This window comes from Zeugodacus cucurbitae, chromosome 6 (genome assembly GCF_028554725.1).
Source record: "Zeugodacus cucurbitae isolate PBARC_wt_2022May chromosome 6, idZeuCucr1.2, whole genome shotgun sequence".
NCBI lineage: Eukaryota > Metazoa > Arthropoda > Insecta > Diptera > Tephritidae > Zeugodacus > Zeugodacus cucurbitae.
In genome coordinates this window covers 29819820-29844940 of record NC_071671.1, presented here as the reverse complement: position 1 = coordinate 29844940, position 25121 = coordinate 29819820, and the positions used below count along the sequence as shown (strand labels likewise).

Sequence of the window (25121 nt, the reverse complement as noted above, 5' to 3'; positions counted from 1 at the left end):
TAGCATTTTCTTTCACGCCCACCTCCCATACAAAAGTTAGGTTGAAAGTGACTAAAAGTGCGTTAACTCATTTTTAGAAGAAATATGTATTAGAAAGAAGCTGCACTGAGATTTTTTTACAAAATGGAAAATGGGCGTGGCATCACCCACTTATGGGTCAAAAACCATATCTCAAGAACTACTAGAACGATTTCAATGAAACTCGGTATATAACACTTTCTTGACACCCTGATGACACGGGTGGAATATGGGCGAAATCGGTTCACAACCACGCCTATTTCCCATATAACTCAATTTTGAATTCTTCTGATTCGTTCACTTTATAATATATACATTAAGAACCAATGAAGATAGCGGAATAAAACTTTATACAAATACTGTATTTGAGCTGTTAAATCTCTTGTGGAAAAAATTTCAAACCATGACCATGACTTTTCAAGGCCCCTGATATCAACATGAAGAACTCGGTGCCTTAGAATAACTTTTTTCTTATAACTTCTTCTTCTTATTCTTATAATTTTTTTCCAAAAGTGGTTAAAATCGGGTCATAACTTCCCCCAGATCCCATATATCTAATTATAGGTAATATAAAATTAAATGAGCGTATAGTCTTCGATATATTGCATTTAGGTGGTGAAAACGAATGATATCGGTTCAGGAATTACCTCAGTCCCGATATACTATTATGATGATTTTCGTTATTCTATTGAACATTATACAGAATATATGGGTCGAATTGTGTTATCTTTATAAAATTACATCAATAAATTGCGAGAGTATAAAATGTTCGGTTACACCCGAACTTAACCCTTCCTTACTTGTTATGTCTCAATTCTTTGCCAGACATTCTCCATATGAAACGATTGCCAACCGATAGGACGAAAGATGTTAATTTTGGTTTCATCAGTGAAAAGAACCTAAAATATCAGAAATTCACACCAAATTTCATGAAACAAGCTTTAACAAGTAAGGAAAGGCTAAGTTCGAGTGCAACCGAACATTTTATACTCTCGCAATTTATTTAGAGATTTACCTATACTTTCGGTAAAAAATTACCCTTATTCACTGAGTTCTTCATGTTTGATATCAGGGGCCTTGAAAAGTAATGGTTCGATTTTGACAATTTTTCCACAAGTGATGTCACAGCTCAAATACAGTATTTGTGTAAGATTTTATTTCGCTATCTTTATCGGTTCCTTATGTATACATTATAAAGTGAACGAATGAGAAGGATTCAAAATTGAGTTATATGGGAAGTAGGCGTAGTTGTGAACCGATTTCGGCCATATTCCACCAGTGTCATCAGGGTGTCAAGAAAATATTATATACCGAATTTCATTGAAATCTGTCGAGTAGTTCCTGAGATATGGTTTTTGACCCATAAGTGGCGACGCCTCGCCCATTTTCCATTTTGTAAAAAAATCTCAGTGCAGCTTCCATTTCTTATGTAAAATTTGGTGTTTCTGCCGTTTCTCGTTAGTGAGTTAACGCATTTTTAGTCATTTTCAACCTAACCTTTGTATGGAAGGTGGGCGTGGTTATTATCCGTTTTTTTCATTTTTGGACCGTATAAGGAAACGACTAAAAGAAACGACTGCAGTTCGGTTTATATAGCTTTATTGGTTTGCAAGATATATACAAAAAACCTATTTTGGGGCGGGGTCACGCCCACTCTTTCAAAAAAATTACATTCAAATGTGCCCCTCCCTAATGCAATCTTATGTTCCAAATTTTATTTTAATAATTTTATTTATGGCTTAGTTATAGCTCTTTATGTGTTTTTGGTTATCGTCATTTTGTGGGCGTGGCAGTGGTCCGATTCCGCCCATCTTCGAACTTAACCCTCTTATGGTGCCAAGGAACACGTGTTCCAAGTTTCATTAAGATATCTCAATTTTTACTCAAGTTATAGCTTGCACGGACGGACAGACAGACATCCGGATTTGAACTTTACTCGTCACCCTGATCACTTTGGTATATATAACCCTATATCTAACTCGTGTAGTTGTAGGACTTACAAACAACCGTTATGTGGACAAAACTATAATACTCTCTTAGCAACTTTTGTTGCGAGAGTATAAAAACACTTTACCTTACCAAAAAGAAAAGTCATTTTCTTCATATTACAGAGTTAATTCCATTCTTTCTTTTTGGTTTTTTGGGGATATCAGTGGTTTTCGATGAGGTATTCTGACGTTAAACTTACTTCGTCTAAGCAATCTACGAACCGATTCTACACTTACTACAACGTTTCGTTTCTTCTTTTAGCTGTTTTGTAACTCTACAGCAGACATATGTTTATAGTTTATTTTTGATTATTCGCAACAAAAACTGCGCACTTCCGTCGTCAATTTTCGTTTTGCATTTCTATCAAGTACTTTATCACATGATATACGGGTTCTTTTAAAACGCTGAATACCATTAAATATAGTTGGTTTTTTTGCCTACAATTTCACCTACATATTTCCTTTATAGATTTATTATTTTCGTAATTATTCATTTTATTTTTCCTTTCTTCCATTGTAGTGCGAGGCATTTTTTTCAATTTTAAATTTTTGTTTATTTTTTCGAGTTTCAAGTGTCAATTAAAATGAATAATATTGTAGTACCCCAAGCGAATGAAGTAACATATCTTGGTATTCACTTGGATAGAAGGCTCACGTGGAGAAAACACATATCGAGTAAAATAACTTGCATTTAAATAAGAGCAGCAAATTTAAATTGGCTTCTAAACAAAAATTCAAAACTTAGCCTAGACAAGTTCTGCTATATAACGCGGTCATAAACCCAGTTTGGATGAATGGCATTCAGCTGTGCAACCAACATCGATATAATTCAGAGATTCTAATCAAAAAAGCTTAGAACAATCACGTGCTCACCATGGTACGTGCGTAATGAAAATATCCATAAAGATCTTGGTATTCTCATGATAAAGAAAGAAGTAGTAGTAATACTTTAGTACATTCCTGTCATCAATCACGTCTAAAAAGAAGAGATATGCCTGCATACTAAAGAGCAACGTTTCAATTTATTAGATTTAAGATTTTTATACTCTCGCAACATGTTGCACAGAGTATAATAGTTTTGTTCACATGACGGTTGTTTGTGTCACCAAGAAATAAAAGAGCAAGATATGGGGTTATATATATATAAATGATCAGGATGACGAGTGGATTTGAAATCCGGATGTCTGTCCGTCCGTCTGTCCGTGCAAGCGATGACTTGAGTAAAAATTAAGATATCTTTCGAAAATGGGCAAAATCGGTCCACTGCCACGCCCTCAAAATGGCGGAAACCGAAAACATAAACAGTGTCATAACAAAGCCATAAATAAAGTTATGAAAATAAAATTTGGAACATAGGATCACATTAGGAAGGGGCATATTTAGGCGTAATTCTTTTTGAAAAGTGGGCGTGACCCCGCCCCCAAATAGGTTTTTTGTATATAACTCGCAAAACAATAAAGCTATATAAACCAAACTTTCGTTTCTTTTAGCTATTTCCTTATACAGTCCAAAAATTAAAGAAATCGGATAATAACCACGCCCACCTCCCATACGAAAGTTCGGTTGAAAATTACTAAAAGTGGGTTACCTCACTAACGAAAAACGTCAGATACACTAAATTTTACAGAAGAAATAGCAAAAGGAAGCTTCACTCAAATTTTTTTACAAAATGAAAAATGGGCGTGGCATCGCCCACTTACGGGTCAAAAACCATATCTCAGGAACTACTCGATTCGAATGAAATTCGGTATATAATATTTTCTTGACACCCTGACAACACGGTTCAAAAATGAGCGAAATCGGTTCACAACCACGACTATTTTCCTTATAACTCAATTTTGAATTCCATTTGAATCCTTCACTTTATAATATATACATTAGGAACCAATGATGATAGCGAAATAAAACTTTACACAAATACTGTACATGATCTGTGGCATCACTTGTGAAAAAATTGTCGAAAACGGACTATAACTTTTCAAGGCCCCAGATATCGAACATGTTGAACTCGGTTCAGGAATTACCTCAGCCCTCATATCTATATATGACGATTTTCGTTATTCTATTAAACTTTATGCCGAATTTATGGGTAAATTTGTGCGTTATCTTAATAAAATTTCTTCAATAAATTGCGAGAGTATAAAATGTTCGGTTACACCCGAACTTAGCCTTTCCTTACTTGTTTTACTTATTGTTAGGCTTCAAAGAGCAGAAATATTGGTAAAAAAAAAGTACAAATGTAACCTTCTAATCAAATGGAGGTATTGAAACTAGTTTTAAAATTACAGACATTAAACTTAAGGACTTTTTTGGAACTATAGGACGGATTTTCCTAGAAGGGGAGATTATGCAAAGCATCTATACAAGGGCTCATGATTAATTAATCCAAAGCTTCTATTTAATAGGAACAATAACCTTGGCATAATATCTCCTGGTAAGCTGGCATAAAGCGAACATACATTATACACATATGTGTTCGATCTGTATGGAATCGTTTCGCCATACACGAAATACAAATCCATTTTACGAGCGTTCTTGGCTGAATAAACATGGGAGAGATCAAGCGGATAATGTTATAACACTTCTTGTAATTATATAGTCTGTTATATTATCAATTTTATGTAAATGTAAATGTAAATTTACACTATTTCGTCGTTTTTCCTTTTCCAAATCACCAAACGCGACAAACATGTGTGCACATCAGCAGCAAATACCCGAAGTGATACAAACTTATGCTTCAATGATTGAAATGATCGACAACGTTGGGTTTGTATATCATCCCATAAACACTGATTTACTTAAGCACTTCTATTTACAAGTTCTTTGTGTTCTGATGGCAAGTGAAGCGCGTATGTGTATGTACGGGTATATCATTTTCGTGCACACTCGAATGTCCAGTCTGATTTTGTTTGATCAAACTTTTCAGTATGAATTTATTTATTATTGCGTAGTGATTGTCAACGATTAGTGGTTTTGTTTGTTTTGTTTACTTTTTATAATTCATAATGACAACGATAGAAAACATCTTGTCTAGTGTACACCTGAAACTTATGATTAAAAAAAATCAAAATATTTAAGTGCAATGAAATGTTTGGTTTTTATTTATGATTTGTTAATTAATAAATAAATAAGTTTTGAGAGAATTATATTCTTTAATTGAATTATTCTTTTTTAATATATACTATGTATGTACGTCTAATATTCAAATTATTCAACCAAAAAAGCTAAGACAGAACGCGACATCCCGAAACCAACATACATACATATGTGTGTACGTAGGTTTATATATTATTTTTTGGTCTACGAGTGCGACTCGAGTGTGTTGATCACAATCAACACGTGCACGACGCACCCGAAAATATAATATACACAAAATCCGAGTTGCTGCTTGAACTCGATGATAGGAGCGTCGTGATTGTTCGTTTGCGTTATTTTCGCTTCGGGTTCCAAACTCGATCGAACACGTGTTTGAAGAGTGTTACGACACACTCGTACCGAATTTAAGCTAGTGTGATTGAACAGACTCGAACATACCCGAAGATGCTCTCTGGTATGTATGTACGCACTCGATGGATTTCCATTGTTTACGCAGCAGAAAATTGTTGTTGTTTGCTGTACTTATAGACTTACTCGAAGATTTACTTATAGTTTACCCAAAGTTTCACTTCAATTCAAACAATCGTCGCAACGATATGAACTGACCTGATACGATTGCAACCGAGGCCAGCCATACCGTTTACACGATCGTGATTGCCGAAGAACGGATTGTTCGTGTTGCATCAGATCAGTTGACGCTGGCGACTACTCGAATTGATTAACAATGTTGGCTATGCTGAACTGAATTGAATTGATTGTGTTTTTGGCACGACTGCTTGTTCTGATTTAATCATACTCGTTGCAGCTCTCTGATTTGTACAGATTCCGATTGAACCTACATGTATGTATGTACATATGACGTATATGGCTACAAAACTATGATCGTAACAAAACTATGTATTGCGATGTGAATAAAATATTGTTCACATTCGCAAGAAAGGTATGTACTATGTAATGCGATTTACGTATTTGTAGAACTCTATAATTCGAATTTCGAGTTGACAAGACTGAAGCTATCGCAGCTCATACGTATTATAAAGAGGAAAGATTTGTATGTATGTTTGTAACGAATAAACTCGAGAACGATTTCAAAAATTCTTGCACCATTGGAAACTTACATTCACCCCGAGTAACATAGGCTATATTTATTGCTAGAATCTCAACTTTTTGGAAACAGTTCCCAGGTGTGGGTTTTAAAAAAGACTACGTGATGGAGAATCTTAATCTGAAACTGAAAATCGTCTGGCAAGTCATTCTCTTCGCATCGCAATCGCGTGCCAGAGAATCGAGTAACGAGTGCTTTGCTGAACAAAATTTCAAAACAAATACGCGCTTGAGAGATATACAAGCTGGCACTAGGCCGTCGAACTCTGAGCATTCCCAACGCCTTCATAATAAGAAAGAAAGATAACGGGCACAAAAAACTAGAGGTCGTAATCAAGTTTTAGCTCATTCCAAATAAAATATAATATCATGTTCGAATTTTCTCTTTTTTAAAATGAGCCCACGCAAGAAACGGCAAAGTACATACATATGTAAGGGAGAGTGTGTAAAAAGTTATAACTTTTGAAATATTTGTTTAAGCCCGTACGAAGCCGGAGTGGTCTGCTAGTTAATATATATAGATAAAAAGTCAAATTAAACAAGTACGGAAGGGCTAATTACGGGTTTGAAACATTTTATACTCTCGCAGTTTAGTTATTTAATTTTATTAGGATATCACTCAAATTGACCCATATTATATCAAAGATTATACTACACTTAATTTGGCTGAGATATTTCACACAATATCTGTGGTTGCAATAGCAATCTCCTTATAGTGTCAAGAAACACGTCAATCAAGTTTCATTAAGATATCTCAATTATCACACAAGTACGGGCATACGGACGGACAGAGAGATATCCCGTATTCAACTGGTTACGTCATCCAGATTACTTTGGTATATACATATCAGAGAACTGCAAAAATCACTATTTTCTTGATTTACTCATACGCGACCTTTTTCATTCAACTCAACTCACTGAAAAAAAACAGAGTGATGAGTAAAAATCAACTCAATTTGCCGTACACATCATTCTTTGGATTTTGAGTCCTCGGTTCAAAATTTCTCACTCAATTCAACTCACTGAACAAAAGTCAGCGTTCAATAAAATGAGCCTGTGTTGACGAAAGCATCATTCGGTTCAATTTGAGTTGATCGATTATGAGTAAACAATTAGCGAAAAGACGACACGATGTGAGCGTTACGACTGCATGTACCGTAACAATTTATATGCAGTTTGTTGTTGTAGCTTGTCTTGTTCTTCTTCTCACATTTCATCTGTGCAGAAAAAGTGCCGCTTGCTGCGCGCATGAGTAAAATCATACGAGTTGATTTTTGCGAGTTGAGTGTTGTTCTTGTTCAAAACAATGATTGTTGAACCGAATGAGCAAGCGCCCGAAATCATTATATTGAACACGAGCCGAACAAACTCGGAGTGAAACAAAAAATCGCACACACACGAGTGAATTTAAAATCAACAACGAAAATGTGAGCTCAGGCAAGTTTGATCGGCTGATCTGAACAGTGTGATTATTCGGCTGTTGAGCGCGTACGAATGTTTTTCATTCAGCAAATGCCGTTCTCTGATACATATAACTGTATATTCATATCATTTAGTTTTAGGTGTTGCAAACAACCGCATTTATAAAAGAGTCGTTTGAGACAGTGGACGCTAAAAAGTCTTCTTCCAACTAATAGAAATGGTTAATTTACCAGTTAAATGCAGTTGGCCCACCTACGCGGGACTTTACTAGATGGAAATAAATTTATTATTATATTTTAATGCAACTTGTATAATAGAAGGTAATTAACATTTATTTTAAGAGTGGACAGATTTCAAAGTTCATTTGAAGGCTTAGGTGAGGCTTACTAAATTAAATACTGCAGGGACTGATGGAGATCCTTCTATTCACCTATAATTACAAGTGAGTGTATTGTTATGTATGGACCATCCATAACTGAATTAAGATACCCATTATAGTTTGGTGCAACTCAGACTTTGAGAATCCATCCATAATATCACAGAGTCCATTTTCCAAAAACAATGATTCGAATTAACAATAATGTTTAAAAAACTCCAGATTGTATGAATTTTTGTGTTTGTTTTGTTTTGATTTTTAAAATTTTGCCTACTTACACAAAATGAGTCATGCGAAAGCAATTCAGAGTTCCAAATGATTATCGCATCGCATTTCATCTTCGAATCGCATTGGTTTTCGTATCGCAATACAGAGTAGATCACCAAATTTAATTGATTTGCTGTAACCAAAAATATATACAGATCGCATATAACAGCTGATACATGTACTAACTTATCCTCTGATCATTCTCCGGTACTAATAAAGTAATTCGAAAAACCCTTGATCGTTGAACCCAAAGTGGGCCTTACATAATGCAAAACTAACTGGTAAAATATAAGTAATTAGGCAATTCACAAGCTTTGTTGTATGTCTTATGTCATATTTTAATATTCTTAAAAAGTAAGACACTTGTGAGCACCCTTAATTGTTGTATGTCATATTTTGTCATATTTCTACACTTAATCATAGCGATTTTTGCTGAGGCCAAAACCAGATATATGTCCGTATTTTCCAGATATATACAATGTGCGGTATAAATCGGCTAAGAAGTGTTCGGGCAGAAGGGCACGAGCAAAACCGACCACAGACCGACCCAAAAAAACCGCCCGCCCACGCTGCCACGAGTGTGTCCCAAACAAACCGGTTCCAAAAGGTAACCGGCTACTGCAGTACTAGGCATATGCGGAAAAACCGAAAAAATTCTGCAGCAAGTGGGTAGGGGTATAGAATAGCGAACTCAAGAAACATACCACGCAGTGTTGTATCAGTCATATTTTAATTTCGCATGTGAAAAACAACAGTGTTGGTATGACAGTCATAAAAAAATATGACAATATGACGATAATACACACTATGACACACTATGACACCTTGTGAATACCCTAAATATATAAGTAGCCACATTAATATAAATAACCGTATAAACTCAAGAAGATATATTGATGAAAGAATGCATGAAATTAACGATGTAATAACTAATGAAGCTGCTTTGCAAAACCAAACAAAACCAGTAAGCTTCTTGGTTTCAGGAAATCACAAATACTTTCTGTTTCAGCAGGGCTGGATAATAGTTAAAACAACTACAACGCCCACATTCCGTCATTTATAACAACCTTAGTGCAGCTTTTATTTACCATCTTTACTGAATTAAAACACTTTTAGTAGTTTTCAACATAATCATGTAAGGTCGGCGTGGTTATAATCCTATTTCATCCTGGGCAACCAGGATATCTATGCAATATTTTAAATGGGCGTGGCACCACCCACTTATGGGTCAAAATCCATATCTCAGAAACTGATCGACCAATTTCCACAAAATTCGGTTCATAACATTTCCTTGGCTAGTAGTCGGTTAACAACCGCGCCTAATTTCCTTATACCACAATTTTGACGACCATCTGATTCGTTCACGTAGTAATTTATAAATTAAGCACCAATGAAGATATCGGAACAAAACTTTGCACAAATATTGCGTTTCTTGGGTGACATCACCATTCTTAAAATAACCGAAATTCAATTATAACATTTCTAGGCCAGATACTGAACGTGGGGACCATAGTGCTTGTGTTCTTTTTTTTACCGTAAATATACTTAATTAATTTCTTAGATATTCTAAAAAAAATCAAAGGAGCTCGGTTTTTCTCCCACTCTGCCTAATCTTAGATATAATGTAGCTTGGTATCAAAAATAGTTGGCATCGATCCAGGAAGTTATCGGTTACACGGACGAACAGACAGACATCCCATTTCAACTCTCAAAAAAATTATTCTACTATATGCAACATGTTGCGAGAGTATTAAAAGAATATGGATGCTTTCAACTTTAAATAAATTCATAAATTACTGAAATTGATCCATGAGTTTCCTTCATTGATTTAATTAAATTAAAATTCACCACATTTTTTCTCTTTGCAATTTCTAAAAAAGCACCAATGAATATATCAGAATAAAGAAGAAATCACATTCATGCAAAAAATATTCGAAATCAGGTGATAATTTTTCAAACTCGCTGATACCGAATATAAAGTTTTTGGTTACAACCGAACTTTGCTATAATAGTTTTGCCAACTCCACTTTTGATCATTACAAAATATTACTACGTTTATGCTTCATTTCTACTCGGTTATATTCTACATGGATTCAAGTTCTTCACATTGACCCTGTATATGCAATTTGTCAAAATAATTTACACCAGCACAAAAAATCAGCTGATTTGACGTTCAACTTAACTCTAAATCCGTTTATGCATCCGAGTTAACTCGTCTACATACGTAAAGAAAATGTGTATATTCTATCCGAGTAGATCATTTAACTCATGGTGAAAAAGTGTTTATGCATGTGGGTTGAACTTACCCGTGTGTAATATAATCGAGTAGAAATGAAGCATAAACATATACGTAGTATATGAAAGTACCATAACATGTTCGAATACGCTCGAACTTAGGCCTTGCATTATTTCCTTTTTAAGGGTTGCTTTGTCACAACCCGCAAATGTTTTGTAATTATTTACTATGTATGTGCGCGGCTCTTGCCAACAGGTGCTACTTTGGACTGAGTAGGCAATTGAAAAGTGTAGTCCTCTCTCGGCGAACCAAAATCAAACTCTACAAGTCGCTTATCATTCCCGTCCTGCTTTATGGTGCAGAAGCTTGGACGATGTCAACGTCAGATGAGACACTAGGAGTTTTCGAGAGGAACATTTTGCGCAGGATTTATGGTCCTAAGGACATTGGCAACGGCGAATACCGCAGACGATGGAACGATGAGCTGTATGAGTTATACGACGACATTGACATAGTTCAACGAATAAAAAGACAGTGGCTACGCTGGCCGGGTCATATTGTCCGAATGGACGAAAACACTCCAGCTCTGAAAGTATTCGACGCAGTACCCGCCGGAAGAAGCCGAGGAAGGGAAAGGCCTCTGCTCCATGGAGGGACCAGGTGGAGAGCGACCTGGTTACACTTGGAATCTCCAAATGGGAAAGAGAGGAGTGGCGCGCTCTCATCGATTCGGCTATAACCGGCTAAACGGTTCAACGCCAATCACATACATGTGCGCGGCTGGGTGGTATTAGCCACTGGCATAGCATCGTTTTTATACTCTCGCAACAAAGTTGCAAAGAGAAGTCATGTTTTTTACCTTTTTATACTCTCGCAACAAAGTTGCTAAATAGAGTATAATAGTTTTGTTCACATAACAGTTGTTTGTAACTTCTAAAACTAAACGGCTTAGATATAAAGTTATATATACCAAAATGATCAGGATGACGAGTAAAGTTCAAATCCGGATGTCTGTCTGTCCGTCCGTGCAAGCTGTAACTTGAGTAAAAATTGAGATATCTTAATGAAACTTGATACACGCGTTCCTTGGCACCATAAGAAGGTTGAGTTCGAAGATAGGCGAAATCGGACCACTGCCACGAAACTGAAATTTTGTAGAAAGGATCGTTATAGGAAGGGCCATATTTGTATGTAATTTTTTTTGTGAAAGTGGGTGTGACTACGCCCCTATTAAGATTTTTGCCCATATCTCGTAAGCTACTACAGCTTTATCAACGAAACTCTCAGGAGTCGTTTTTTCCAGGCATTTCTTTATACAGTCCAAAAATGGAGGAAATCGGATTATAACCACGCCCATCTCCCATACAAAGGCTATATTGAAAACTACTAAAAATGCTTTAATTTAATAAGGAAAACCACCAGAAGTCTTAAATTTCATTATAAAGATGGTACAGAAGAGCTGCACTCAAAATTACAATATACTCGTACAATATAAGCACTAGTGAAGATATCGGAACAGAACTTTGCACAAATACTGCAGTTATATTGTGGCATCGCTCTTATAAAAATCTCCGAAATCGGACCATAAGTATTAAAGGCCCCATATATCGAACATGAGGACCTCAGAGCTTCGAATAAATTATTTACCGAAAATATGGGTAAGTCTCTCACATATTTTGAAGAAATTCAGAGGAATTCTACTAATATGTCTCCTTGCCAAAAATTATTGAAATCGGGTCATAACTTCCCCTAGCTCCCATAAACCCAATATTAAGGTTTTCAAACATTCAATAGACTTATTACTATATACATATATGCCGAATATGTGGGTCAAATTGTGTGTTATACTAATAAAATTAAATAAATAAAATGTTCGCTTACATCCGAACTTAGCCCTTCCTTACATGTTTTGTATATTGTTTAGTATAAAAAAATTATTTAAAATAAAAATATCGCTTCTGATTGAGGTTCATATTCAGCACAATTATATAAAGAAATCATATACTAAAATTCAAGTTGATTGGTTAAAAACTTTTTAATCTAGAGTGTATTCTCCAGAAAAACGCGTTTAAAAAATAAGTTAATATAAACTGTACGCACTTACTAAATCTCCTGAAACTTTTGAACGAATTTTGACCTGAAATTTTAACGGTCTATTTTATAAAGAAAGAGGAGGGTTGCTATTGAAAATTGGCGAAATCGGACCATTGCCACACCAACAAAAAACCAAAAACCTATAATGTGTTATAACTCAGCCATAAATAAAGTTGTATTTGGTATAGATCGTCACACTAAGTAAATAGAATTACTAACGAAATCAGGAAAGCATTCGAACACAGAGGGTACTTACTGTTCATCCAATTTTCTAGATGTAGCTCAGGTGTTCGATAAGGTCTGGCATGAATGTACATAATATATACAACAGACATTCCGATAGCTAATAACGTATTGCGGATGACAGAGGAGCACTTAACTTTTGTCGAAGAATGACTAGCCAACTGGTGTATATTAAAGAGTAAAATGCAAGTATGTTACATTTCGCTAAGATCAAACGTGGCGGATAGTTAAAATAAGCAATGCGCTAGTACCCTAAGGTAATAAAGTAACTTATCTTAGGATTCACCTGGCACGAAGGCTCATGTGGCGAAAACATATGTATGTATGTGATTGGCGTTGCAACCGTTTAGCCGGTTATAGCCGAATCGACGATAGTGCGCCACCTCTCTCTCCTTCGCAGTTCGGCGCCAGTTGGAGATCCCAAGTGTAACCAGGTCGCTCTTCACCTGGTCCCTCCAACGGCTTCCTCCGGCGGGTACTGCATCGAAGACTTTCAGGGCTGGAGTGTTTTCGTCCATTCGGACAACATGACCTAGCCAGGGTAGCCGCTGTCTTTTTATTCGCTGAACTATGTCAATGTCGTCGTATAACTCGTACAGCTCATCGTTCCATCGTCTGTGGTATTCGCCGTTGCCTATGTTCTGAGGACCATAAATCTTGCGCAAAATTTCTAGAGTTATTCTGCGTTGGATTTCGAGGCTGACATTGTTCGTGTTGTTGATGCTGGTTCCCATGTATACGAAATTATCTACGACTTCGAAGTTATGACTGTCAACAGTGACGTGACTGTTTGCTTGATGACAGGAGATATTTCGTCTTGTCCTCATTCACCTCCAGACCCATTCGCTTCGCCTCCTTATCCATGCGGGAAAAAGCAGAACAAACGGCGCGGTTGTTGCTTCCGATGATATCAATATCATCGGCGTACGCCAGGAGCTGTACACTCTTGTAGAAGATTGTACCTTCTCTATTTAGCTCTGCAGCTCTTATATTTTTTTCCAGCATCAGGTTAAAGAAGTCGCACGATAGTGAGTCAACTTGTCTGAAACCTAGTTTGGTATGGAACGGCTCGGAGAGGTCCTTCCCAATCATGACGGAGCTTGCTCAACGTCAACTTACACAGCCGTATTAGTTTTGCGGGGATACCAAATTCAGACATCGCGGCGTAAAGGCAGCTCCATTTCGTGCTATCGAAACAGCTTTAAAATCGACAAAAAGGTGGTGTGTGTCGATCCTCTTTTCACGGGTCTTCTCCAAGATTTGGCGCATGGTGAATATCTGGTCAGTTGTCGATTTTCCAGGTCTAAAGCCACACTGATAAGGTCCAATCAGTTTGTTGACGGTGGGGTTTAGTCTTTCACACAGTACGCTCGATAGAACCTTGTATGCGATATTTAGGAGGCTGATCCCACGGTAATTGGCGCAGATTGTGGGATCTCCCTTTTTATGGAATGGGCAGAGCACACTGAGGTTCCTATCGTCAGGTATGCTTTCTTCCGACCATATTCTGCAAAGAAGCTGATGCATGCACCTTATCAGTTCTTCGCCGCCGTATTTGAATAACTCTGCCGGTAATATATCGGCCCCGCTGCTTTGTTGTTCTTCAAGCGGGTAATTGCTATTCGAATTTCTTCATGGTCGGGTAATGGAACATCTGTTCCATCGTCATCGATGAGGGGATCGGGTTCCCATATCCTGGTGTTGTACTCTCACTGCCATTCAGCAGGTCGGAGAAGTGTTCCCTCCATAATCCCAGTATGCCCTGGATATCGGTTACCAGAATACCACCTTGGTCTCTACATGAGGACGCTTCGGTTTTGAAACTTTCGTTAAGTCGCTTCATTTTTTTATACAATTTTCGAGTATTACCTCTGTCTGTCAGCTTCTCAAGCTCTTCGTACTCACGCATTTCGGCCTCTTTCTTTTTTTGTCTGCAGATGCGTCTCGCTTTCCTCTTCAGCTCTCGGTATCTATCCCATCCCGCACTTGTTGTGGTCGTTTGCAACGTTGCGAGGTTGGCAGTCTGTTTTCTCTCCGCTGCGAGGCGGCACTCCTCATCGTACCAGCTTGTTTTTAGTCGTTGCCGAAAACCAATTGTTTCGGCTGCAGCGGTACGCAGTGAGTTTGAGATGCCGTTCCACAGTTCCCTTATACCGAGATGCAGATGAGTGCTCTCAGAGAGCAGGAGTGCAAGTCGAGTAGAGTATTTCGTGGCTGTCTGTTGCGATTGCAATTTTTCGACGTCGAACCTTCCTTGTGTTTGTTTACGGGCATTTTTTGCTGCACAGAGGCGGGTGCGTATCTTTGCTGCGACCAGATAATGGTCCGAGTCTATATTTGGTCCACGTAGCGTACGCACGTCTAAAACACAGGAGACATGTCTTCCGGCTATCACAACGTGATCGATTTGGTTCCGCGTGTTTCGATCAGGAGACAGCCAAGTAGCTTGATGCATTTTCTTATGCTGGAATCTGGTACTACAGACGACCATATTTCGGGCCCCAGCGAAGTCGATCAGCCTCAGGGCGTTTGGCGATGTTTCGTCATGGAGGTTGAATTTTCCGACTGTTGTGCCAAAGACACCTTCTTTACCCACCCTGGCGTTAAAATCGCACGACTTTAACATCGTGGTGGGGGCAGCGCTCATAGGTGCGTTCTAGACGCTCATAGAAAGCATCTTTGGTCACATCGTCCTTCTCTTCCGTTGGGGCGTGGGCGCAAATCAGCGATATGTTGAAGAACCTCGCTTTGATGCGGATTGTGGCTAGACGTTCATCCACAGGCGTGAATGCCAGGACTCTGCGACGGAGTCTCTCTCCCACCACAAATCCAACAGCAAATTTGCGCTCCTTTATATGGCCGCTGTAGTAGATGTCACAAGGACCCACCTTCTTCTGTCCTTGTCCCGTCCATCGCACTTCTTGGATGGCGGTGATGTCAGCCTTGAGTCGTATGAGGACATCAACCAGCAGGGCAGAGGCACCTTCCCAATTAAGTGTCCGGACATTCCAGGTGCATGCCCTTATATCATTATCCTTAAAACGTTTGCAGGGGTCGTCATCAAAAGGGGGGTGTCTCATCCGAGGCTTTCGTCGATTTTTCATTGGTACTTCGTTTTTATGTGGTGGGTCCCAAGCCCTACGCACAACCGCATATGCGGGCGTCGTCTTCAAACGGATATCTGTTGGCTACCTAGAGGATACTTGGTCTAAAACCGGAAGTCGTGAGCTGCTTGAACCATGTGGAGAAAAATCGCTTCTGGTCACTCCCAAGTGAATGACAATCAAAAACTTTCCTCACTTGCGTGAACTTCTACACATGATTCCTTCCCCCACATGATCCCATATAGCGAGTAAAATAACTCGCATGGAATTTAGATCAGCAAAGTTGAATTGGCTTTTAAACAAAAATACAAAACTTAGCCTACATAACAAAGTCCTGTTATACAATGCGGTCATAAAGCCGATTTGAATGTATGACTGTGGGATATGACCATTGCAACCAACATTTACATAATATATGTAGAGGATTCAATCTAAAATGCTTAGAACAATAACGGGTTCACTGTGGTACATGCGTAAAGAAAATTTCCATAAAGATAATTTTTGTTGTTTTGGTTATTATGTATTTGCTTTTAATTTTCTTTAGAGAATTATCACGGATCGCATCAAAAACACATCCGTATAGGTTGAAAGCTCTCTCATTGGCTAATGCCTTGGTACATTGCTGCAATCAAACACGTTTAAAAAGAAGAGATCTACAAGCCTACTAGAGAGCAAACGCTTAATGTTAGGCTTTAAACAAGCAGATCCAATAAATAAAAAAATATTAAAGAAAAAATTCTGTATTTGAGCTGTGGCATCACTTGAGTATAAATCTAAATTAAACTATTACTTTTCAATGCTCCGGATATCGAACATGAAGGACTCAATGCCAAAGGGTAGTTTTTCCCTTAAAATATCAGTAAATCACTCAAATATTTTAATGTAACTCATAGAGGGTTTTTTTCTAATAGTGTGCTTCTGTACAAAAAATGGTTAATATCGGATATTCCCCTAGCTCCCATGCTTGGGGTAGCTTGTGGTTGAAAATTGTTTCGTTATTCTATTGGACATTATGCCGAATAAATGTGTCAAATTGTGTTTTATCTTAATAAAACTATATTAATAAATGGCGAGAGTATAAAATGTTCTGTTGCAAGCGAGCTGAGCCGTTCTTTATTTGTTTTGCTTAATTACAGTATACAAATATATTTTATATACAAAATTTATATTTTGATTATTTTTAGAAAAAAAATAAAATATAGGTTATTTGGAAAATGGAACGAGTATTTTAAATGTGCATCTGAAGAAGACTACCACCTTATTATGAAGTTGAAAGAACAACAAGACGGTAACGAATCAATGTCATCTCTTGACAGAAATTCCAGAAAAATATTTTCAAAATTGAACAGTTTCAAAATGCCGTCATTTTTAAGTGTTAGTATACAAGATGTAAGTAATATACATATATCAGTTGAAAAATTAACTAATAAAAATTTTTCCATTCAGGATCAAGCTGGAACATCTGATTTTAAATCATTAAGTCTTAATGAGGATGTTAGTCATATATCTTCCGATATTAAATCAACTTTATTGTGGAAATGTAAGGAGCGACCTGTTTATAGTGCTAAGGTAAATATTATTTAATTGGTTTAGTTTGTCTATTTGACATATAATATTTTCCTAATAACCTGTAAAATAAAAAAAAAAGTTATATATAACATTAATTACAAGTTACAAGTGGAGTTCAAATCCGGATATCTGTCTGTTCGTCCGTCAGTCTGTGCAACTTGAGTAAAAGTTGAATTGATATATCATGATGAAACTTTGTACATGTGTTTCTTAGAAATAGGAAGGTTGCTTTCGAAGATGGTCGAAATCGGACCAATGTCACGCCCACAAAATGGCGAAAACCGAAAACACAAAAAGTGCCATAACTAAGCAATAAATAAAGCTACATATGTAAGTAAAATTTGGTACAAAGGATCGCACTATGATGATTTTTGTACATATCTCGTTAACTACTTAAGCTAGAACATCGAAACTTTCTAGAGTCGTTTTTTTAGATACTACCTTATGCAGTCCAAAAATGGAGAAAATCGGATTATAACCACGCCTATATCCCATACAAAGGTTATGTTGAAAACTACTATAAATGCTTTAATTCAGTAAAGAAAAACTTTAAAATATATAAAGATAGTACAAAAGGGCTGAACTCAAATTCGAATACAAAATTTTAAATGGGCGTGGCTCCGTACACTTATGGGTCAAAAACCATATCTCCGAAACTACTCGACCAATTTCAATGAAATTCGTATCATAACGTTCACAGCCACGCCTACTTCCTATATACTAGAACTGTGAAGTCAATCTGAATCGTTTACTTTACAATACATAAGTTAAGCGCTAGTGAAGATATCGGAAAAGAACATTGGCCAAGTAATGCATTTATAGTGTGTCATCGCCCTTATAAAAATCGTCGAAATCGGACCATAAGCCCCATATATGGAACATGAGGACCAGAGAACTGCATGTATGCCTAATTTCATCACTAACTTGCTTGAAATGCGATGGCGGTTTCTCTACACTCTCTCTTACACTCATAGACATGCATTGCGAGAAAGTTCTCACAGAACTTTGAGTGGAGAAGCTACTGAGCCACTGATATACTTGATATTGCATAGTACTTGTATATGTTTTAATCTCCAGTTATTCAGGCTTGACTCAACTCAGCTTATAAAAATTTGGCTTGGAAAACTTAGATGCAGTTATACTTCACACAACTTCAACTTAAGGTGTTATTATTGTGACGAACATGTCTGCTAGAATCAAAAACGAAATCAATAACTTGTCAGATTTATCCAGACATCGATATTCGTAGTTGCCAGAATGTTTGAGCGACGATAACTTGCTAACTATCGGGTATATAAGGGCTGCCGGACTGGCAGCAACACACAGTTCTAATTAGAGAGTTGCCGAGTAAAGTGCAATAAGTTATAAGTAAGAAGTTGTAAACTTGAATAACGAGTAATAAAGTGTTATGTTCTTTGAATTAGAAATAAATATAAGTGTATAGCCATTAAATAGTGACTTTTATTTGACAATCCAGTGATCGAACTCAGGGTAGAGTTTTAGAGTTAATTATTTATTTTGGAAATCCGTTACAATTGGTGTCAGAAGTGGGATTGACAAATAAAGTTCCATAGGAGATAATGGTTAAGTTCAACGATTTAAAGATACCACAACTCAAAAAGGAGTTGGAACAGCGAGGCTTAGCATCGAATAGGTTGAAATCTGAGTTACAAGCCCGTTTGCGAGAGGCCATGGAAGAAGAAAACATCAACGAAACGAAAATTGAAGAAAAGGAAGATACTCCATGTTCATCAGGGGTACTGGACATGAACAAATTTTTGTCTGCAATATCGTCACAGCTCCAGGCGCAGGACGCGCGTTGGTCAACGCGAATGGAAGAACAGGACACACGCTTAACAACAAAGATGTCCCAAATAACAGAGCAGATATCAGCTCAAGTATCAGAACAATTGAAATAACAGGGCACACGTGTATCACAAGTGACCTCATAAATACAGGAACTAAAAACGCAGATTTCAGAAGAGCAAGATAAAGTTAAAGCTGATGTGGAAGAACTGAAAGATCGTCTCCGTGACCTGTCTCGAATGGTTTTGTGTTTTTTTTTAATATTTCCTTATTTATTGAATCTGCTTGTTTTTAAGCCTAACAACAAGTTATAAAATCTTAAATCTATTTAAAACTAGAGAAGCTCAACCAATTGATTGAGCTGTATTGGTGAAACGTTGCTCTTTAGTACGCAGGCATATCCCTTCTTTTTAGGCATGTTTGATCGCAGGAGTGTACTAAAGCATTAGCCAATGGGTTTGTGTGATCACGGAGTTTAGATAAATATTTCAATCTGCTGTCCTCTACTTCTTTCTTTACCATAGGGATACCAAGATCTTTATGGATATTTTCATTGCGCATGTACCATGGTGAGCACGTGATTGACCTAAGCATTTTCGATTGGAACCTTTGTATTATATCAATATTAGTTGCACAGGTCGTACCCCATAGTTGAATGCCATACATCCAAATCGGCTTTATGACCGCATTGTATAAAAGCACTTTGGTGTCTAAGCTAAGTTTAGAGTTTTTATTTAAAAACCACTTTAAATTTGCAGCTCTTATCTTCATGCACGTTATTTTACTAGATATATGTTTTCTCCACGTAAGCCTTCTATCTAGGTGAATACCAAGATAGGTAACTTCATTCGCTTGAGGCACTAGAATATTGTTCATTTTTACTGCCGGACACATTTTTAGTCTTAGGGAAAATGTAACATGCTTGCACTTTTGTTCATTTACATTTATACGCCAGTTTGCTAGCCATTCTTCGACAGAACTTAAGTGGTTCGCTAATATTCTTGATACTATAATGGGGCATTTGTTACGACTCACTAAAGCTGTGTCATCTGCAAAAGTTGATGTCAAAACATTATTAGCAGTTGGAAGATCAGCTGTACATATGATTTATAGAGTTGGGCCTAAAACACTGCCCTGTGGTACTCCAGCCCTTATTGAACGTTCATTCATGTCAAAACATTATTAGCAGTTGGAAGATCAGCTGTATATATGATGTATAGAGTTGGGCCTAAAACACTGCCCTGTGGTACTCCAGCCCTTATTGAACGTTCATCTGATATAAAATCACCTACTTTTACAGCAAATTTTATATTTTTTAAATAGGACTCCATGGTTTTATGCAATTAGAAAGGTAAACTTTTTTTAATCTTATACAAAAGTCCTTCATGCCACACTTTATCAAACGCCTGAGCCACATCTAGAAATATAGCAGAACAGTACTCTCTATGTTCGAATGCCTTCCTAATTTCGTCAGTTATTCTACTTATTTACTTGCTCTACAGTGCCATGTTTTGCCCAAAACCGAATTGGTGCGTTGGTATTACATTATTTTCATGAAGGAAAGGAGACATCTTTGATAGTAACACTTTTTCAAATATTTTAGAAAGACAGGGTAGAAAACTGATTGGTCTGTATGAAGACGGCTGTGTCAGGTCTTTCTCCGGTTTATCTATCATGATTATCTGCGACTTTTTCCATGAAATAGGATAGTATCCGAAACTAAAAATTGCATTAAAGAGCAAGGAGAGCACTGTTAAAGCAATATTTGGTAACTCAATTAGCATTTTTGGAGTAATATTAACGTGGCCTGACGATTTTTTTGGATTAAGCTATTTTATGATACTAACAATTTCAGTAGTTGAAGTCTTAATAGACCCAAGCGACTTGTTTGCGGTATTGTGGATGATTGACAACTTAAAATTTCCTTAATGTTGCTTTATATTGTACAAATATAGTGACATGGACACCACGGCAGTAAGCTAGGAGACGAGCAGAGGTAACTACCGGCTTGTCTCTTGCTACATGCCGTATGATGAGGACCAGGTACCATCACTGCTGATAAAAAGGCTGGTGCAAGAAATCGAGGCGTCCAGGAGTGTATTAATACTTGGATGCGACTCCAATGCACATCACTCACTATGGGGCAGCTCAGAGGTGAGCTGCTTTATAGTTATTTATTAAGCACTAAGCTATTGCTGTGTAATAGAGGGAACACACCAACTTTTATTACCAGAAACCGACAAGAAGAATTAGATATAACACTTGTGTCGGAAGAACTGGTAGACAGAGTAATACGATAGAGGGTTCTAGAAGAACACTCCTTTTCCGATCCTCGGTATATTGAATGTGTACTGAGTGACAATGTAGGTCGAGATAATAAATATAGGAACTATAGGAAAACAAACTGGCTAGTGCATATGCAAGAGCTAAAGAGTTATATCCCTATGACTCCTCCATTCCAACCTAAGGACAGCGAGGACATAGATTCCTTAGTTGAAAGGTTCACAGAATATTATCAAGAAGCATTAGAAGGGGCATGTGCACTTACTCGCAGTAAGGGAAGAATTAGACCCCAATGGTGGTCCCCCGAGCTCAAGAAATCTCAGAAAGAGTGCAGGAGGCAATTTAATGTAGCGAAACAATCCCAAGTAGAGCAGGACTGGGAACGATACTATAGCCTTCCTTAGTTATACAAAAAGGAAATCAGGAAATCAAAACGGAAATCGTGGAAATCCTTCTGTGAAGAAATTGAGACGACGACAGAAGCGTCTCGGTTAAGAAAAGTAATAGCAAAGGCTACACATAACGTTGGGTACCTACAGAAGCCAGATCAGAGCTGGACGGAATCCAGTGAAGAAACCTTAAAATTGCTGATGGATACTCACTTCCCGGGCAGCTCAGAGAGCTTCACCGCTGAGTATACTCTAGACAGAGGAGTGGACACAGATCCTAATATTGGAGACTTAATATCAATAGACAAAATAGGGTGGGCAATTAACAGCTTCAAGCATTTTAAATCTCCGAGACCTGACGGTATATTCCCGGCTCAATTGCAGAAATCGCTCAGTTACGTAACGGGCTGGTTAATAACTATTCTCGAAGGAACCCTTCGGTTAAATTACATTTCTTCATTTTGGAGAAAAGTGAAGGTAATACACATACCAAAAGCGGGCAAAAGCTCTCACACCAGTCCAAAAGATTTTAGACCAATCAGTCTTTCTTCTAAAACACTGTAAAGATTAATAGACTTAACATAAGAAGTAAGCTAGCTCCGGAAAAGTTAGCAGTTTCACAGCACGCATACTCCAAAGGAAAATTCACGGAAACAGCCTTAAACTCGGTGGTGACAGAGATTGAAAGGGCTCTAGTAGTAAAGGAATACGCTCTCATAGCCTTCTTAGACATAGAAGGCGCGTTTAACAACATCCAGCCGAAGGCCATTATCAACGCGCTAAAGATCTGAGCGTCTCGGAATCAGAACATCAGAATTGAACAGATGCTTCTAGGCAGGTTCATAACTTCAACGCTGGGGGTTTCGACGATGTGCAGATCTGTCCAAAGGGGTACACCTCAAGGAGGCGTGCTATCCCCACTTCTATGGATCCTAGCAATGAATAGTATGTTGTTAGATCTAGAGAAAGGGGGAGTACTTGTGGTGGCCTACGCTGATAATGTGGCGGTATCAATTAGGGGAAAATTCCCACATATACTCTCGTACCTTATGCAAACAAGGCTAAATGAGATAAATCTTTGGGCAAAATCATGTGGATTAAGCCTAAATGCAACCAAAACTGAATTAGTGATGTTTACAAGGAAACACAAGATTCCAGAGTTCACACCACCTTCATTAAACGGCACCTCGCTACCAATAAATGAAAAGGCAAGCTACCTGGGACTAATTTTAGACAGGAAGCTGTTATGGAAACCAAACTTGGAGGCCAGGGTAAAGAAGGCAGCGTTGGCACTATACACTTGCAAAAGAATGGTTGGACCAAAATGGGGACTAACTCCCCGCGTATCACATTGGCTCTACACAGCTGTAGTTAGACCGATTATGACATATGGCCAATAATTGGCAAGAAGTACGCAGTAAAGCGTATGGTAAGTTTACAAAGAGCGGCATGTATATGTATCAGTGGAGTTCTTAGAACCACGCCGAGCCAGGCATTAGATGCGATTCTGTATTTACTGCCTATAGATCTATTCTGCAAACAACAGGCGGCGAAATCGGCACTAAGGCTGACTGCAAAACTGCAATACTGCAAAACTGCAATAGGGGACATTCCAGTATACTCGGCAAGTTCCCATTTCTACCGAATAGTACGGACTTTCGAAATCCTATAGAAATTAATCTAAACCCGGACCTACACATATCCTTCCCCTCTAGAGAGGAGTGGGAAATGGAAAAAGTGGACAAAGATTCAGAGATAAGTATCTATACAGACGGTTCAAAACTGGACAAACGAGTAAGATGCGGGGTATTTTCAGAGAAACTGGATACCAGAATCGCTTTCCGATTACCGGATCACTGCAGTGTTTTCCAAGCAGAGATATCTGCAATTAAAGAAAGCCTTCTCGTTTTGTCAAAAAGAGTGCTAACGACTAAGCACATATTCATATTTTCGGATAGTCAAGCGGCATAGAATATCATCGAAGATAGTGAAAGAGTGTTTGGATTTACTAATAACAATGACATCATATTTCACGATACACCTGCAATGGGTCCCGGGATATAGTGACATTCCTGGAAACTGTGTAGCAGATGAATTTGCCAGATTGGACACAATATTGCAGTTGGATGCTAATAAAGAGGGAATTTATATACCTCTGGCAACATGCAGATACCAAATAGATAAACATGCTTTTGATATGGCTGAATCACAATGGAAAGAATCAACGACTTGTTCCGTAAGTAAACAAACATGGCCTGAATGGAGTAAGAGCCGAACTTGTCGTTTACTGAAATATAAGAGGAATGACACAAGAACCCTTGTAGTGGTGTTAACGGGACACTGTCTGATTGGTAGATACGCCAGCAGGCTGGGGTACCTTGTAACGATTACTGCAGAAGCTGCCAGGAAGAAGAAGAGGAAGAAACGATTACACACCTTCTATGCGGATGTAAGGCTCTGTATAGGAAAAGAATTGCAACTATTGGATGCGGTTTTCTCGAGGATGTGGGTTAAGTTGCTCATATCAAAATATGTGAACTTTTTCACTTTATTAAGACCACAGGGTGGTTCAAAGATGACTCTATAGTGTGAGGGATCACAGTCCCAGTAGTGTCACAATGGGCCTCCAAAAGGCCTAGGTGCGTCGTTTTGACAACCACATAACCTTACCGAACCTAAAATTTTTCTTTGGGCAATTTGATTGAAATACCTTTTCTAGGTGATTTGCAAAAAAATTTGCCTTATCTTCGTCACTTCGTGCCCAACAAGCAAGTTCACAAGCTTTTCTATTTCATTATTAGTCATGTTTCTAAAAACCTTAATGTTTCTTTTTGGTGTTGCCAAGACAGCTGCATTAGTTACTACATCATTAAATTCTTCTATACTCTTATCAATATCTCCTCCTGTATTTATTTTTAAATCTATGTTAATGTGCCTACTGATATATTTTCTATATTTCAACCAATTTGTTTTATGAGTTGTTAGAGAAACTTTCGGCTCAACTATCATGGGCTGTTCGCCAAACTTTATTAGTACAGGAGAATGATCAGAAGATAAGTCAGTACATGTATCTGCTGTTATTAGTGATCTATCTATATTTTTGACAACAGCAAAATCTATTAAATC

At 37.7% G+C, this 25121-nt stretch overlaps 1 protein-coding gene across 5 annotated transcripts in view; it reads left to right on the top strand.

The window, feature by feature from the left end:
* LOC105219775 (oxysterol-binding protein-related protein 2) overlaps positions 1 to 25121 on the top strand; it is a 364851-nt gene that overhangs the window by 305585 nt on the left and 34145 nt on the right. For all 5 annotated transcript variants that reach the window (XM_054235131.1, XM_054235133.1, XM_054235132.1 and 2 more), the window contains 2 exons: positions 17133 to 17337; positions 17395 to 17517. In XM_054235131.1, the coding sequence (XP_054091106.1) occupies positions 17133 to 17337; positions 17395 to 17517 (328 nt within the window). The remainder of the gene's footprint in view (positions 1 to 17132; positions 17338 to 17394; positions 17518 to 25121) is intronic.